This window comes from Sapajus apella, unplaced genomic scaffold (genome assembly GCF_009761245.1).
Source record: "Sapajus apella isolate SASKATOON/1434 unplaced genomic scaffold, GSC_monkey_1.0 scaffold14, whole genome shotgun sequence".
NCBI lineage: Eukaryota > Metazoa > Chordata > Mammalia > Primates > Cebidae > Sapajus > Sapajus apella.
The window spans coordinates 11396617-11411415 of record NW_022436954.1 but is presented as its reverse complement, the minus strand read 5'-3'; the positions used below and the strand labels follow the sequence as shown (position 1 = coordinate 11411415).

The following is a 14799-nucleotide window of genomic DNA, read 5'->3' as shown; positions in this document are numbered from 1 at the left end:
TTTTTTTTTAGGGCAGAGTTTTGCTCTTGTGGCCCAGGCTGGAGTGCAATGGCGCAGTCTCAGCCTTCTGCAACCTCTGCCTCCCGGGTTCAAGTGATTCTCCTGTCTCAGCCTCCTGAGTAGCTGGGATTACAGGCACCTGCTACCACACCCAGCTAATTTTTGTATTTTTAGTAGAGTTGGGTTTTCACCATGTTGGCCAGGCTGGTCTCGAACTCTTGAACTCAGGTGATCCGCCTGCCTTGGCCTCCCGATGTGTTGGGATTACAGGCGTGAGCCACCACGCTTGACCTGTTGCCCATCTTGTACCTCTTCGAATTTGGCCTCCCCTTGGACCTTGCATTTAAGAGCAGGGTCTCTGAAGATACCCCTAATGATGACAGTTTTGTCCAAGGGGATAACCACAGAGTACCTTGTGGGCATTAGGTGATTGTAGTTACAAACTTTCACAAAGACTTGACTTGATCTTTGACCTCTTGGCAATCTTCTTCTTGCCCACGGCAGCTGTCACTTTGCAGGGAAAGTGGACAGTTCTAGCCACCAGGCTTTAGGGACAACCTGAGGTGCCATCAACAATGTTCATCACAATGATGGCTTTGTGTTAGGAGTAGTGTTAGGCCAGGACCAGCACCACTTTCCCAGGTTTCATGAACTTGCCCATTTCAACAGCAACCACTCAGGCCTATTGCAGAAAGAGTTTAGTTTTCTTTTCTGTGCAATGAAGACAATGATACTTACTGTGGGTTAAGTGAGATATTCATATAAAATACCTAGCATATAGTAGCTTTCCAATAAATGTTGATTCTTCTCTCTTCATCCATGCCCAGGACAGCGTGTTGCACTATGTGATATAGCTTTGTTTTCAACAAGACAGTAGTATTCATTTCCTCTGGAGTTCCCAAAACAATGGACCACGTGTCTTAGTTTGCTGAGGACATTCTTGGCTTCTGTATGTCCTTTCAGCAAAATTATTAGTAGCATCCCATTTCACTCTTAAAAGTGTCCCAATTTAAGTAAATCATAGGATCATCCTACCTAGAACTTTCTCAGTGCTTTTCTTAGGGCATCTTTTAGTTCCTTGTTCCTCATACTATATATCAAGGGGTTTAAAATGGGAGTGATAAATGTGTAGACCACAGATACCACCCGGCCCGTCTCAGGAGAGTAGCTGGAACTAGGGGACAAGTATATAAAGCTGGTGCAGCCGTACTGCAGGAGGACCACGAAGATGTGAGAAGAGCAGGTAGAGAAGGCTCGCTGGCGCCCTTCTGCTGACCGGATCCTTAAAATGGCTACCACGATGAAGACATAGGAGGTGGAGATCAATGAGAGGGGGATGCTGAGGATGATGAAGCTGATGATATACAGAGCAGTCTTATGAACACGTGTGTCTGCACAAGCGAGGTGCATGACTGCAGGCATGTCACAGTAGAAGTGGTAGATCTCATCATTGTGGCAGAATGGCAGACGGAAGATTAAAATGGTGAGTGGCAGTGACAGCAGGAACCCCAGCACCAGGGAGCTTACCAGCAGTTCCACACACAAGGACCAGCTCATGATGAGGCTGTATCGCAGCGGGTGACAGATAGCTATAAACCGGTCATAAGCCATGACTGCCAGCAGGACACAATCAGCCCCGCCCATGAAAACAAAGAAGAACATTTGGGTGCCACATCCCGTGATGGAAATAGGAGTTTTGCCCATTGAAAGAAGATTTGCCAAGGCCAATGGGGCAATGGAAGATGTATAGAAGATTTCTAGAACTGCCAGGTTAGCCAGGAAAAAGTACATAGGGGTGTGGAGGGAATGATTGACCTGAACAACGACTGCAATTGTAGCATTTCCACTGAGGCTGGTCAGATACATCATCAAGAGGGCCACAAAAATCAGCATCTGGACCTCAGGGTCAGGTGAGAATGGACGAAAGAAAAACTGCATGTTTGCAGTTTTATTTAGTCCTTCCATGGGTAGAGTATTGGACCTAAGAGGAAAGGTGATATGAATCTCAAGCCATCTCTTGTTTCATATGATGCTTTCCCAACTTCTCCATTCAGTATTCAGGCACTTGCTGAGAAACCTCAGGGATGATGTGCATATTTTCATTTTATAGCAGATTATATAACATTATAATTTACACATTTGCCACCTCCTCATCTTTCCTCTCCTACCTCCCAAGTACCAAAGACTGCAAAAATCCTCAGTGGCAGGGACTTTGATGATCTATTTTATTTTATTTTTTGAGGTGGAATCTCGCTCTGTCACCCAGGCTGGAGTGCAGTTGCACGATCTTAACTCACAGCAACCTCTGCCTACCAGGTTCAAGTGATTCTCATGCCTCAGCCTCCCAAATAGCTGAAAATGTTGGATTATAGTATTTCTGGACTTGAGAGACATAATCACAGTCATAATTACAGGCATGCGCCACCATGCCTGGCTAATTTTTGCATTTTTAGTAGAGATGGGGTTTCACTACGTTGGTCAGGCTGGTCTCGAACTCCTGACCTCAGGTGATCCGCCAGCCTCTGCCTCCCAAAGTGCTGGGATTACAGGTGTGAGCCATTGCACCTGGCCTGATGATCTTTATTTTAATTCCAGTGCCTAGCACAGTGCCTACTATATAGGGTTTCCAAGAAGCATTTGCTAAACAAATTAATGAATAAGGCAAATTTAAAGTTCAGATTTACAAAATGTTATAAAATGGGGTATCGATTAATTGTATAAGACTAAAAATTAAAAATTTTAGGATTGTATTGGCAGATGTATGTTGTAATTTAAAGAAAATTGTGTTGCTGGCACATTATGAAATTGCATCATAAACTCTGTAATACATCTCAAAACCTAGAGATTTTATTGATTTACTTTTTTATTTATTGGATTTGTCCATACATACTGATAGTTCATCTTTCAAAGGGTCTCCCATATCTGTTGCTTTCTTCCTTTCCCATTTCCTTAATCAGCTCTCTCCACTGTTATCTTCCAACGTGGATTCTTGTGATATCTATTCTCCCATCCCCCTTCTCTTCCCCCTTCTCCTTCCCCTGCAATCCATCCTGCTATTATCATGTTGCTCATATGCTTAGGAATTTGCAGTGCCTTCCTATTGCTTGAATGTCGACCTTCACAGTCTTCTGCCTATATTCCAGTCCCTCTTGGAGCTGGCTTTTTTAGACTAATCCTGCTAGGAGCTTAAATATCCCTGTTATAGACCACATGGTCTACTCACTGGCCTCTTATTCAGATTCTCCTTCCTGCTTCATACTTCCATTCTCCTTCCAACTAGAAATACTGTTTCCTCTCTTTTGCTTAATCCAAATCCCACCCCCCAATTTTCAAATTCTAGGATATGTTGTTCTTTTATGAAATCTCCCTAGGTCACTCTCTTTCCTTTCTCTGACATTTTATGTTGCTCAGTATTATGAGTTTAGTGCTAATAAACCGTCTTTTACTGTATCTGCATGTCCTGTCCCCAATTACATTTTATGCTCCCCAAGGATGGGGGCCGAACCTCTGTCTTATGACAAATTATCATTTATTTCATGCTAAGTGGAAGGCATGGTGAAAGTGCTTTATTATGCATTTTCCCACTTAATCTATAAAACCATGTTAGTAGGGGTTTTAACAGATGAAGATACATAGGCTTAAAGAAATTTTAAATTTTTCTGAATTCACATAGCTAGAGAGTGGGAGAGCCAGGGTTTGAACAGTCTATTTGATTATAGTGCTCGTTTGCTTAACTTTAGTTTATATCCTACTTTCTCTCTCTATGCTTTATATCTCCTAAGTAGCTTTGCTATTAATTGATTACAGTTCAGAACTCTAGATGATCTACTGGAAAAAGAGCATCTAAGATCTAGGGCTGAAAATGTTGGATTATAGTATTTCCAGAGTTGAGAGATGTAATTATAATCATAATTACAATACATGTTTACTATGGCTATCTAGTAAATGCTGCCCCTGGCAATGAAGCAGAGAGAACTTTCTTTCTTTCTTTTCTAAGGAGCAGATGGAAAATGTCTGGCTAAAAACTGTGATATTTTGAGTGGAGATGGAGGGAAAGTGGTTTGATTCATTTCTTCACAAGAGAGGGAATGGGGACAAAGAGAAGGTTGAATCCTCTGTGACCCATGACTTGAAGTCCTGTGTGAAGTCCTAAGAGTTTTCACACGTGCCTGCAGTTTTAAGTGACTATTTTCTGGTGGCTCAGTGTCTAGTCCCAAAACCAGGACAGTAGCTAGGGGCTGAACCATGCCTATACAGTCAAAACAAAATGAATTACTCAATTCATTAGGACACTAGAAATAAAAAGTTCCATAGGTGCCTTCTGTTTTTGTTCTTTTCAATCTCCTTAGACTCATGAAGTCCATCCTATCTTCTGGGCATAAATCAACCTCATCTCCTCAAAGCACTAGTGTCTCAATGCAGCACAGGGTCTGCATTGGCTTTATTGTACGTATAACGAGGTTTAGAGAAGAGAAGGGAAAATCAAATCTGGAGAAATACTGTGAAATCCAGAATGCTGTATAAGAAATTCAAGCCCTAAAATATTCATTATAGTATTTGGTCTAGCCAATCTCTTAATTTCTTTTCTTTTCTTTTCTTTTTTTTCCTGAGATGGAATCTCACTCTGTCACCCAGGCTGGAGTGCAGAGGCACGATTTCTGCTCACTGCAACCTCCACCTCCTAGGCTTGAGCGGTTCTCCTGCCTCAGCCTCCTGAGTAGCTGGGATTACAGGTGTCTGCCACCACACCTAGCTAATTTTTGTATTTTTAGTAGAGGTGGGATTTCACCATGTTGGGCAGGCTGATCTTGAACTCCTGACCTCAAGTGATCCACCCGCTTTGGCCTCCCAAAGTGCTGGGATTACAGGCATGAGCCACTGCTCTTGGCCTTTCATTTCTTTATTAAAAAGTGTTCTACTCATCATATTATGGTCTTTCCTTCCACCCTACCCCAGGTAGTTCTTAAAAGAACCTCCCCTCCAAAAAAAAAAAAGAAGTATCTTCATTTTTAGGTCTATGGTAAAATTTATTGCAAAAACAAGAGATGCTTGTTATTGTTGCTGTTGCCATTGTGACAAGATGTAGATATAAGTTAGGCTCTATTTAGAAGCTATATCAACCTTAGAATAATATGAAGTGCATTTTTTTTTTTATTGCAAAGAAGACAACTAGATACGACTTTCAAGAGATGGCCCAGAATGCTTGCTATTCATTCATATAATGCTAAATGTTGAACCAAATGTTGGGCATCATGGAGGCAAATTGCAGCATGCTTTGCTGACTTCAATCTTTACATAAATCTGGACAGGTGGTGGCAGTTATTTGGATCCATGCTTGCTTTGTAAATTAGAATATGTACATTCTAGAATTTACAGGGTACAAAGCTGTGCTTTGGGAGAAAGTGAACTTCCAGGATCAATATGGCACAGCTTTTTTTAAATGGTCTATTTTAACTTGAAAAAATTTGGAGAATGATTTCATATCAAAACAAACATGGAGATGATATAGGATAGTGGGGAGATTTGCATGATTTAGGGGAATGAAAGCATACGATTTTCAAGAAATTTCTTGTGGCTGATCACAAAGTTCTTAAAAATGTAAATTGTCTCGCATGCTAATTAGAGTACTTAAGTTAAAAAGTCTTAGATGTTAATTTAGACCATAGATTGGCTAGTCCTCAATTGAAAATACAATTTCCCAAAGTCCCAACGTCTCAAATCATGACTTGGAGTAGCTCCTCCCTTATTATGCCAAAAAAAAAAAAACCAAAAAACAAAAACAAAACTAAAATACTAGCCAACTTCTAAACAAGTATGGTCCAGAGAAAAACTCCCAGCAGACAGCTAGTCTTTGGAAAAATAGTTTATTGTCTTACCATCATGCAATTAAGAACATGGCTCCACAAGTTCTTTGTCCTTCATGTAATCCCTATACAAGTTGACGAGTGGTCCCAGAAGTCACAGATGATCACAGAGTCAGAGCTCTGCCAGGTCCCCTGGGTCCATCTTTTCCAAAGAGACTGCTTAATTTATCCAAGACTGCACCAGGGGGTCAATTTTTAATTCATCATTTAAATATGCAAAGTACTCTAGGAGATCCAAAGATAAATGAAATGCCATCTACTTTATGGAGTCAAGGGACAAGACTGTCAGCCAGATTTTCCCTTATTCTGGTTTTGTTTGCCACACCTTTTTACCCCTGCCACTCCTTGTCAGTTTCTCTCAATTTAAATTTGCAGATGATATTTAATCACAGAGAGAAAAGGTAGTTTGCAGGGAACTTCAGTTTGAGTGGCTGTTTAACTAAGTCTATATAACTGCCTCTTTGGTTATACAACTAAATTTTAGGGGAATGAATATATTTTAAAAAGCATATAATTTGGGGGAAATGATGTTTCCAGGAAAGTAGGCTATGTTGAAATTAAATGATGTGTATTCAAATTTCAGTTTTGTCACTTACTAGTTTTGCAGTCTTGCTAGGTCACTTGCCCTCTCTAAGATCCCATTTGCTCAGAGTAACACCTCACTACTTTACAATGTTGTTGTGAGGTGAATGTTCATGAAATAATGTCCGTGAAAGAATCTAGTAAAATGCCTGTGTGTATTACCTACTCAATAAAGTATAGAGGTTCATTGATTCCTTTATTCATTATCTATCCTAAGATTGAAAAAAAATGTTGAATGGGTAGAACACCTGGCAGGTCTGTCTAATAATTTCTGGGAGAGATTTCATATCACATCTGACTCCACTCCTAGTCAACGATATTGCCTTATACTTCAGAATCTCTCTTTACTATTAGTAGGGTGAAGAATAACAACTCTTTAATCTACTAATAAACTAGTTATTGTTAAAAGGTACTTCATATAAATAAGGAAATGCAAACAAAAAAACAAAAAAGATAGTTTATAAAAATGTACTGACTTTAGGTATACTTTATGGCTGAATTGACCTACATGACATAGCTATTAGCACAAATTTGGACACACCTGAGAGGAAAATAAAATCTTAACTTGGGGATTTTTGATTGTGGGATGAATAGAGAAGGAAGAACAAAGTTATAACCATAATTCACAGAACAAAAGCCCAGCTCAGAGAGTAGATATTTGTGGCTTCTGAAGATACTTATATAGCTGTAGCAGAATCAGGGAAGATCTGTCGATATCTATTCAAAGAAAATGTTCCAACATCAGATGTACTCAAACAAAAGACATATTTTGCCCTTAGAAAACACTTTTTTTTTTTCTTTTTGTGAGAGAAGTTCTCTGTCCCTAAAGCTGGAGTGCAGTGGCACAAACATGACTGACTGAAGCCTCAACCTCCTGGGCTTAAGCAATCCTCCTGCCCCAGCCTCCCGAATAGGTAGAACCACAAGTGCATGCCACCATGCTTGGCTAATTTTTAAAAATTTTTAAGAGATGGTGGCCTTGCCATGTTGGCCTCTGGTCTCAAACTCCTGGGCTCAGGCAGTCCTCCTGTCTCGGCCTCCCAAAGTGCTGGGATTACAGGCGTGAGCCACTGCGCCCACCCAAAAGACATCCTTGAAAAACATTTTCTATATGTCTGATGATATTCTCACGAGTATTTCCTGGAAGAAATTCATGTAAGTATTTTTGGCAGCAGCATCTCAAAAGAAAGAGAGCCAAAACTGTATCTCTTTATTGTTAATATGTTGGATCATATGAAATTTGTTTTTGAAGGTCAACAATGGTAGCGTATTATTTGGGGGGAAAAAAGAGAAAAAACATCAATGGTAGCATATAGGCTATTTTACATGGTGCAATGTGATACTTTTGGAAGTGAACTGTGAGTATATTATATGAAACAGTCAGACATTCAACAAAGGCTATTGTACTCCTACGGCAATAATAATGACTAACATTTATTGGGTGCTGTGCACTCCAAAGGCAGCCTCAGTACTCCAAGATCTGTGCACTGTGCTAATTATTTTACAGGCATCAGTTCATTTAAAGTGGACCTTCAGTTCTGTGCAATAGGTATCTTCATTGTTTACAGTTTTTTTTTTTCAGATGAAGAAATTGAGGCTTAAGAGTTTAATGAACTTGCCCAGCTAGTAAATGGCAGAGTAGGACTTAATTCCTAGGTCGATCTGAAAGCAGGTCTGTTTCTATCATTAAAACAAACTGTAAATCACTGAGCAATGCAGTATGTGCAAGGCTGAATGACAGTTGCCTTAGAGGGACAAAATTCTTTAATTGTAATTGTCCTTTATCAACAAATTCTATCACTGTAAAGTGATGTGCCACAGGCATTCCTCAGAGCATTACAGAGGCAGTGCTCAGTACTTTAATTTATAGTCTCTCTATTTCCTTTTTGTTCCTCATTTTCTTCCTCTCTTACTACCTATTCATTTAATCAACAATGTTGATTTAAAGAAATTCCTTTTACACACATTATTAAGGCCCTGCTCTATATAAGGCATAGCTCTAGTTTTTGGGAAAAGAGAAAGAAGTGTATAAAATGAAAGACGTTAATGTTCAAAAAGCTCAAAATTGAATGAGAGAGATAGTAATCATACCTGTAATCCCAGCACTTTGGGAGGTTGAGGCTGGAGGATTGCGTGAGGCCAGGAGTTCAAGACCTGCCTGGGCAACACAGTGAGATCTCATCTCTACATAAAATTTTTAAAAATAGCTGGGTGTCGTGGCATGTGCCTGTGTGGTCTCAACTATTCTGGAAGTTGAGGCAGTGGGATCTCTTGAGCCCAGGAGGTTGAGGCTGCAGTGAGCCCTGTTTGTGTCACTGAACTGTAGCCTGGATGACAGAGCAAGACTCTGTCTCCAAAAAAGAAAATATAGGGCTGGGTGCAGTGACTCACGCCTGTAATCCCAGCACTTTGGGAGGCTAAGGCAGGCAGATCACCTGGGGTCAGGAGTTTGAGACCAGCCTGGCCAACATGATAAAACCCCATCTCTACTAAAAATACAGAAAAATTAGCTGGGCATGGTGGCACATGCTTGCAATCCCAGCTACGTGGGAGGCTGAGGCAGAATTTCTTGAACCTGGAAGTTGGAGGTTGCAATGAGCTGAGATTGTGCCACTGCACTCCAGCCTGGGTGACAGAGTGAGACTCAAAAAAAAAAAAAAGAAAATATATACATATATGTGTGTGTATATATATGGGTGTGTGTATATAAATATATATATAGAATGTATACACACACAGACACATACACGCACACATAATACAAGTCAAACTCAGGGAACCGCTGTCATAAAAGGAAAACAACCTAGGGGAACACAGACATATCTCTCTTGTTGCAATAATGCCATTGAAGAATGGCAACTAATTACAATTATTTTTAATGCATAAGGGGGCTCCTATGTGAAGGAAACTTCTAGTAATTCCTTTTATAGCAGAATAGATATTTGCTAAGTTTTCAGTATCTTTAAATTTGAAATTGAAATGATGAATTTTTTAAAAAAGTGTTGGACTCCTTGAAAGTACTCACATCTCTGCATTTCAGAACTGGTTAGTGTTGAGCTCATTTCATCTGGACTAGAGTGTGCTCCCTGGATCATTTTAAACAGACCTTTCTCTTTGCCTTTCATCAGTTTGAGGAGCATCAATTTCACAGTATGTACTCTTGAGTTTCCCTTAAGTTGTCTGGTATAAAATATCGGTTCTGAGTAGAACTTGACTTTGACTCTTTCTGTGTAAAGCTCCACACTTCGCTTCTGTTCCTAGCTTAGTAATTGACAATCTAATATTCTAAAATCTGGAGTCTGGGAGGAGATTCTGACCATTTGCTAAGCTCAAGTGGACTACAATCCATTGCAGATTTACTGGGATCCTTTGCGGACCCCAAGGGCCCGCCTCAAGGTCTTACCTGTCCTCAGAGGATCCCTGGGCTGATATGCAGACCACTGCTAGATCACATATCTCACTGATTCAGGGAACTTTGTTGAAATGCTTCTTAAACCAGACCAGAATCTTTCAGATTAACTCTTGAGTTGTATTCCATCTTGCTTCTTTCTTCTTTGTACAAGATAACATCTGGGCTTATCACATCTCTTTAGCTTGGAACTTACTTTTAAAGTTGCACTGGTATTCAGACTTGAATTATCATCACATAATGACATTCGTAACTAACCGCCTAACAAGTCATTGCTGGTCTCCTGAGATGACTGAGGTCGCTTGGAAAGCAAAAATCAACACGATTAAATGTAGTTTAAGAGTTAACATTGCATCAGGATTATTCCATAGGTACATCTCCCCTGGGGATGATCTTTTAATAACTTGTTCATGAATTCAATGATGAGGTCAGTTGGGGGAAAGAAAAATTATTGTTTTCACTTTATTTGTCTAGAATTAATTAAAAAAATTTTCCACATGCAGCATTTTTTTTTTTTTTTTGCCATATTCCACATTATTTTCTACTGTCTTTGTTTCTGGGAAATAGTGTCCTCCAAATTTTTCTTTTCTTTTTTAATTGACAGTAATTGTACCCATTCATAGGGTACGTAGTGATGCTTCAATACATATAATATATAGTGATCAGATCAGGATAATTAGCATATTGTCCTACTAATTTTAATCCTGTTTGATAGTTCTTAATTTGCTTTGCCAACTTGTATTTCCCTAACTTCTACACAAGCTGGGTCTTGGTCCCAGGTCCTGTTTTCTATTGACATATTTTTGTAGTGTTATTATTTAGTTGCTTGGCTTTAAGTATGCTGATAATCCTCTCATAGTGTATCTCCAGCCAGCATAGCCTTGCTCCTGAACTCCAAACTTGTACAGACGCTTATCTACCTGATATCTCTATTTGGGTCATGAATAAGTATCTCACATTTAACATATTTAAAATAGGACTTTTAATCCATGATCCACTTGGGTATTATCTATTGAATCATTCAGATCCTGACAGTAGTCTCTCAATAAATATTTGTTAAAAATTAGTGAATACTAATGTTTCATTAGAACATCAGGGGAGGGCTGGGTGTGGTGGTTCACATCTGTAATCCCAGCACTTTGGGAGGCTGGCGTGGGCAGATCACTTGAGGACAGGAGTTCGAGACCAGCCTGGCCAACAGCAAAACCCCATCTCTACTAAAAAATACAAAAAAATTAGCTGGGCTTGGTGGTACACGCCTGTAATCCCAGCTACTTGGGAGGCTCAGACACAAGAACAGCTTGTAGTATAGTTTGAAGTCAGGTAGCATGATGCTTCTGCACAGCAAAAGAAACTATCATCAGAGTGAACAGACGACCTATAGAACAGGAGAAAATTTTTTCAATCTATCCATTTGACAAAGGGCTAATATCCAGAATTTACGAAGAACTTAAACAAATTTACAAGAAAGAAACAAACAGCCCATCAAAAAGTGGGCCAAGGATATAAACAGACACTTCTCTAAAGAAGACATTTATGTGGTCAACAAACATATGAAAAAAAGATCACCATCACTGGTCATTAGAGAAATGCAAATCAAAACCACAATGAGATAGCATCTCATGCCAGTTAGAATGGCGAACATTAAAAAGTCAGGAAACAACAGATGCTGGAGAGGATGTGGAGAAATAGGAACGCTTTTACACTGTTGATGGGAGTGTAAATTAGTTCAGCCATTGTGGAAGACAGTGTGGTGATTCCTCAAGGATCTAGAACCAGAAATACCATTTGACCCAGCAATCCCATTACTGGGTATATACTCAAAGGATTATAAATCATTGTACTATAAAACACATGCACACATATGTTTATTGCAGCACTGTTCACAATAGCAAAGACTTGGAACCAACCCAAATGCCCATCAGTGATAGGCTGGATAAAGAAAATGTGGCACATATACACCATGGAATACTATGCAGCCATAAAAAAGGATGAGTTCATGTTTGCAGGGACATGAATGAAGCTGGAAACCATCATTCTCAGCAAAGTAACACAAGAACAGAAAACCAAACACCACATGTTCTCACTTGTAAGTGGGAGTTGAACATTGAGAACACATGAACACAGGAAGGGGAACATCACACACCAGGACCAGTTGGGGGTTGGGGGCTATGGGTGGGATAGCATTAAGAGAAATACCTAATGTAGATGACAGGTTGATTGGTGTAGCAAACCACCATGGCACATGTATACCTATGTAACAACCCTGCACATTCTGCACATGTACCCCAGGACTTAAAGTATAATTAAAACAAAAAAAGGGGGCCAGGCATGGTGGCTCACGCCTGTAATCCCAGCACTTTGGGAGGCTGAGGCGGGTGGATCATGAGGTCAAGAGATCGAGACCATCCTGGTCAACATGATGAAACCATGTCTCTACTGAAAATACAAACAATTAGCTGGGCATGGTGGCGCATGCCTGTAATCCTAGCTACTCAGGAGGCTGAGGCAGGAGAATTGCCTGAACCCAGGAGGCAGAGGTTGCGGTGAACCGAGATCGTGCCATTGCACTCCAGCCTGGGAAACAAGAGCGAAACTCTGTCTCCAAAAAAAAAGAATAGCTTGAACCTGGCAGGTGGAGGTTGTAGTGAGCCAAGATCGCACCATTGCACTTCAGCCTGGGTGACAGAGTTGAGACTCTATCTTAAGAGAGAAAAAAAGATCTGGGGAGATGATTTTTCTTCCAACATTCCTTGGAGAAATGAGAGATCATCTAGAGCTCTTCTTCATCTTCCTCTTCTTCAAAGTCTCTCATGAAATCATAGAATGAAGAGAAGTTTTAGAGGTCATTTAGTGGTTGCAACTTTGGAATTCCAAATCTCAAAGGGCCCTCAAGATTATTAAGGGTTTTTCAAGGTAATTTTAATATTTCAAAAGCCCTAGTATTAGTCATATATTTCTCTGAGATAAGGTTATACTGCACATGCATTACTTATTATTATTACTTTCTTATTTTGCTATTTAAAATAAATGATTAGGCAGGCTAATTTTCAAAGCATGGAGTTTGAGGCAATAGAGAAAAACAATGAAAAGAGCAAGTCTGTAATTAAACCTAAAAAGCTTCTTCACAGCTAAAGAAATAATCAGCAGAGTAAACAGACAACGCACAGAGTGGGTAAAAATATTTGCAAACTATGCATCTGACAAAGGACTAATATGCAGAATCTATAAAGAACTCAAATCAGCAAGGAAAAAAAACCACAAATAAGCTCATTAAAAAGTGAGCAAAGGAGATGAATAGAAATTTCTCAAAAGAAGATATGCAATCAGCCAAGAAACATACAAAAAAATGCTCAACATCACGAGTCATCAGGAAAATGCAAATTAAAACGATGATGAGACACCACCTTACTCCTGCAAGAATGGCTGTAATTAAAAAGTCAAAAAAACAATAGATATAGGTGGGGTTCAGTGGCTCACACCTGTAATCCCAGGACTTTGGGAGGCCAAGGCAGGAAAATCACTTGAACCCAGGAGTTTGGGACCAGCATGGGCAACGTCGTAGAACTCTGTCTCTGTCTCTACCAAAAATACAAAAAATTAGCTGGGTGTGATGGTGTGCAGCTGTGGTCCCAGCTACTTGAGAGCTTAGGTGGAAGAACTGCTTAAGCCCAAGAGTCAGAGGTGGCAGTGAGCCAAGATTGTGCCACAGAGCAAGACTGTCTCAAAAACAAATAAACAAACAGAAAACACCAAACCAAAAACAAAAACCCAAGAGGTGGTGGCATGGGTGTGGTGAAAAGGGAACACTTTTACACTGCTGGTGGGAATGTAAATTAGTACAACCCCTGTGGAAAACAGTATGGAGATTCCTTACAAAACTAAAAATAGATCCACCATTCATTCATGCAATCCCACTACTGGGTATCTACCCAAAGGAAAAGAAGTCATTATATGAATAAGGCACATGCACATGCATGTTTTTAGCAGTCCAATTTGCAATTGCAAAGATATGGAACCAAGCAAAATGCCAGTCGACCAACCAGTGGATAAATAAAATGTGGTATATATGCACCATGAAATATGATTCGGCCGTAAAAAGGAATGAAATAATGTCTTTTGCAACAACTCAGATGGAACTAGAGGCCATTATCATAAGTGAAGTAACTCAGGAATGGAAAACCAAATACCATATATTTTCACTTGTAAGTGGGAGCTAAACTATGAGGACTCAAAGACATACAGAGTGATACAGTGGACTTTGAAGACCTGGGGTGGGGTGGAGGTTGGGAGGGAAGTGAAGGATAAAAGACTACCTATTTGGCACAGTGCACACTGCTTGGCTGATGGGTTCACTAAAATCTCAGAATTCACTGCTAAAGAACTCATCATTTGGTTACTCATGTAACCAAAAACCACTTGTACCCCAAAACTATTTGAAATAAAAAAGAATAAATTAGAAAAAATAGCTTAAAAAAAAAAGAGCAGGTCTGAATTCAGACAGACATGGATTCCAACCTTGGCTCAGCTACTCACTGCATGTGTGTGTTTGAGTAAGTTAATAAACCCTTTAAAGCCTCGGTTTCCTCATCTGTAAGATGGGGATAATAGTGCTGTTCTTCCCTCCTAGAGTAGTTATGGGCATTGAATGAAATATACATGTATAATATATATCATCTTAGCTAATCCTTTATAGTTCTATCACTACTATAGTGCGGATCATAGGGAAAACACTGTACAATTCCTATGTTGCAGAGGATGTTGAGAGCTACTGATCCAATTCAACCTCACTTTCAACACAGCTATCCATGCCCCATGTTTTTGGATAGATAGATATAAACTACATTGGATCACTTACTATGAGGAATTAAATAGGGGGGAAGGAAAGACTAGGTGGTAGTTGTAGGTAAGATTATTTGCCCCGTATCAAAAACTTCAGGAAAT

The 14799-nt window shown here is 39.8% G+C and overlaps 1 protein-coding gene across 1 annotated transcript; it reads right to left on the bottom strand.

Annotated features, from left to right (window-relative positions):
* Positions 1-890: 890 nt before the first annotated feature.
* LOC116554991 (olfactory receptor 10V1) lies at positions 891-2004 on the bottom strand. The gene has a single exon (XM_032283320.1). The coding sequence runs from the start codon at positions 1963-1965 to the stop codon at positions 1036-1038; it is 930 nt and encodes a 309-aa protein (XP_032139211.1). The 5' UTR covers positions 1966-2004; the 3' UTR covers positions 891-1035.
* Between the last annotated feature and the right edge of the window lie 12795 nt (positions 2005-14799).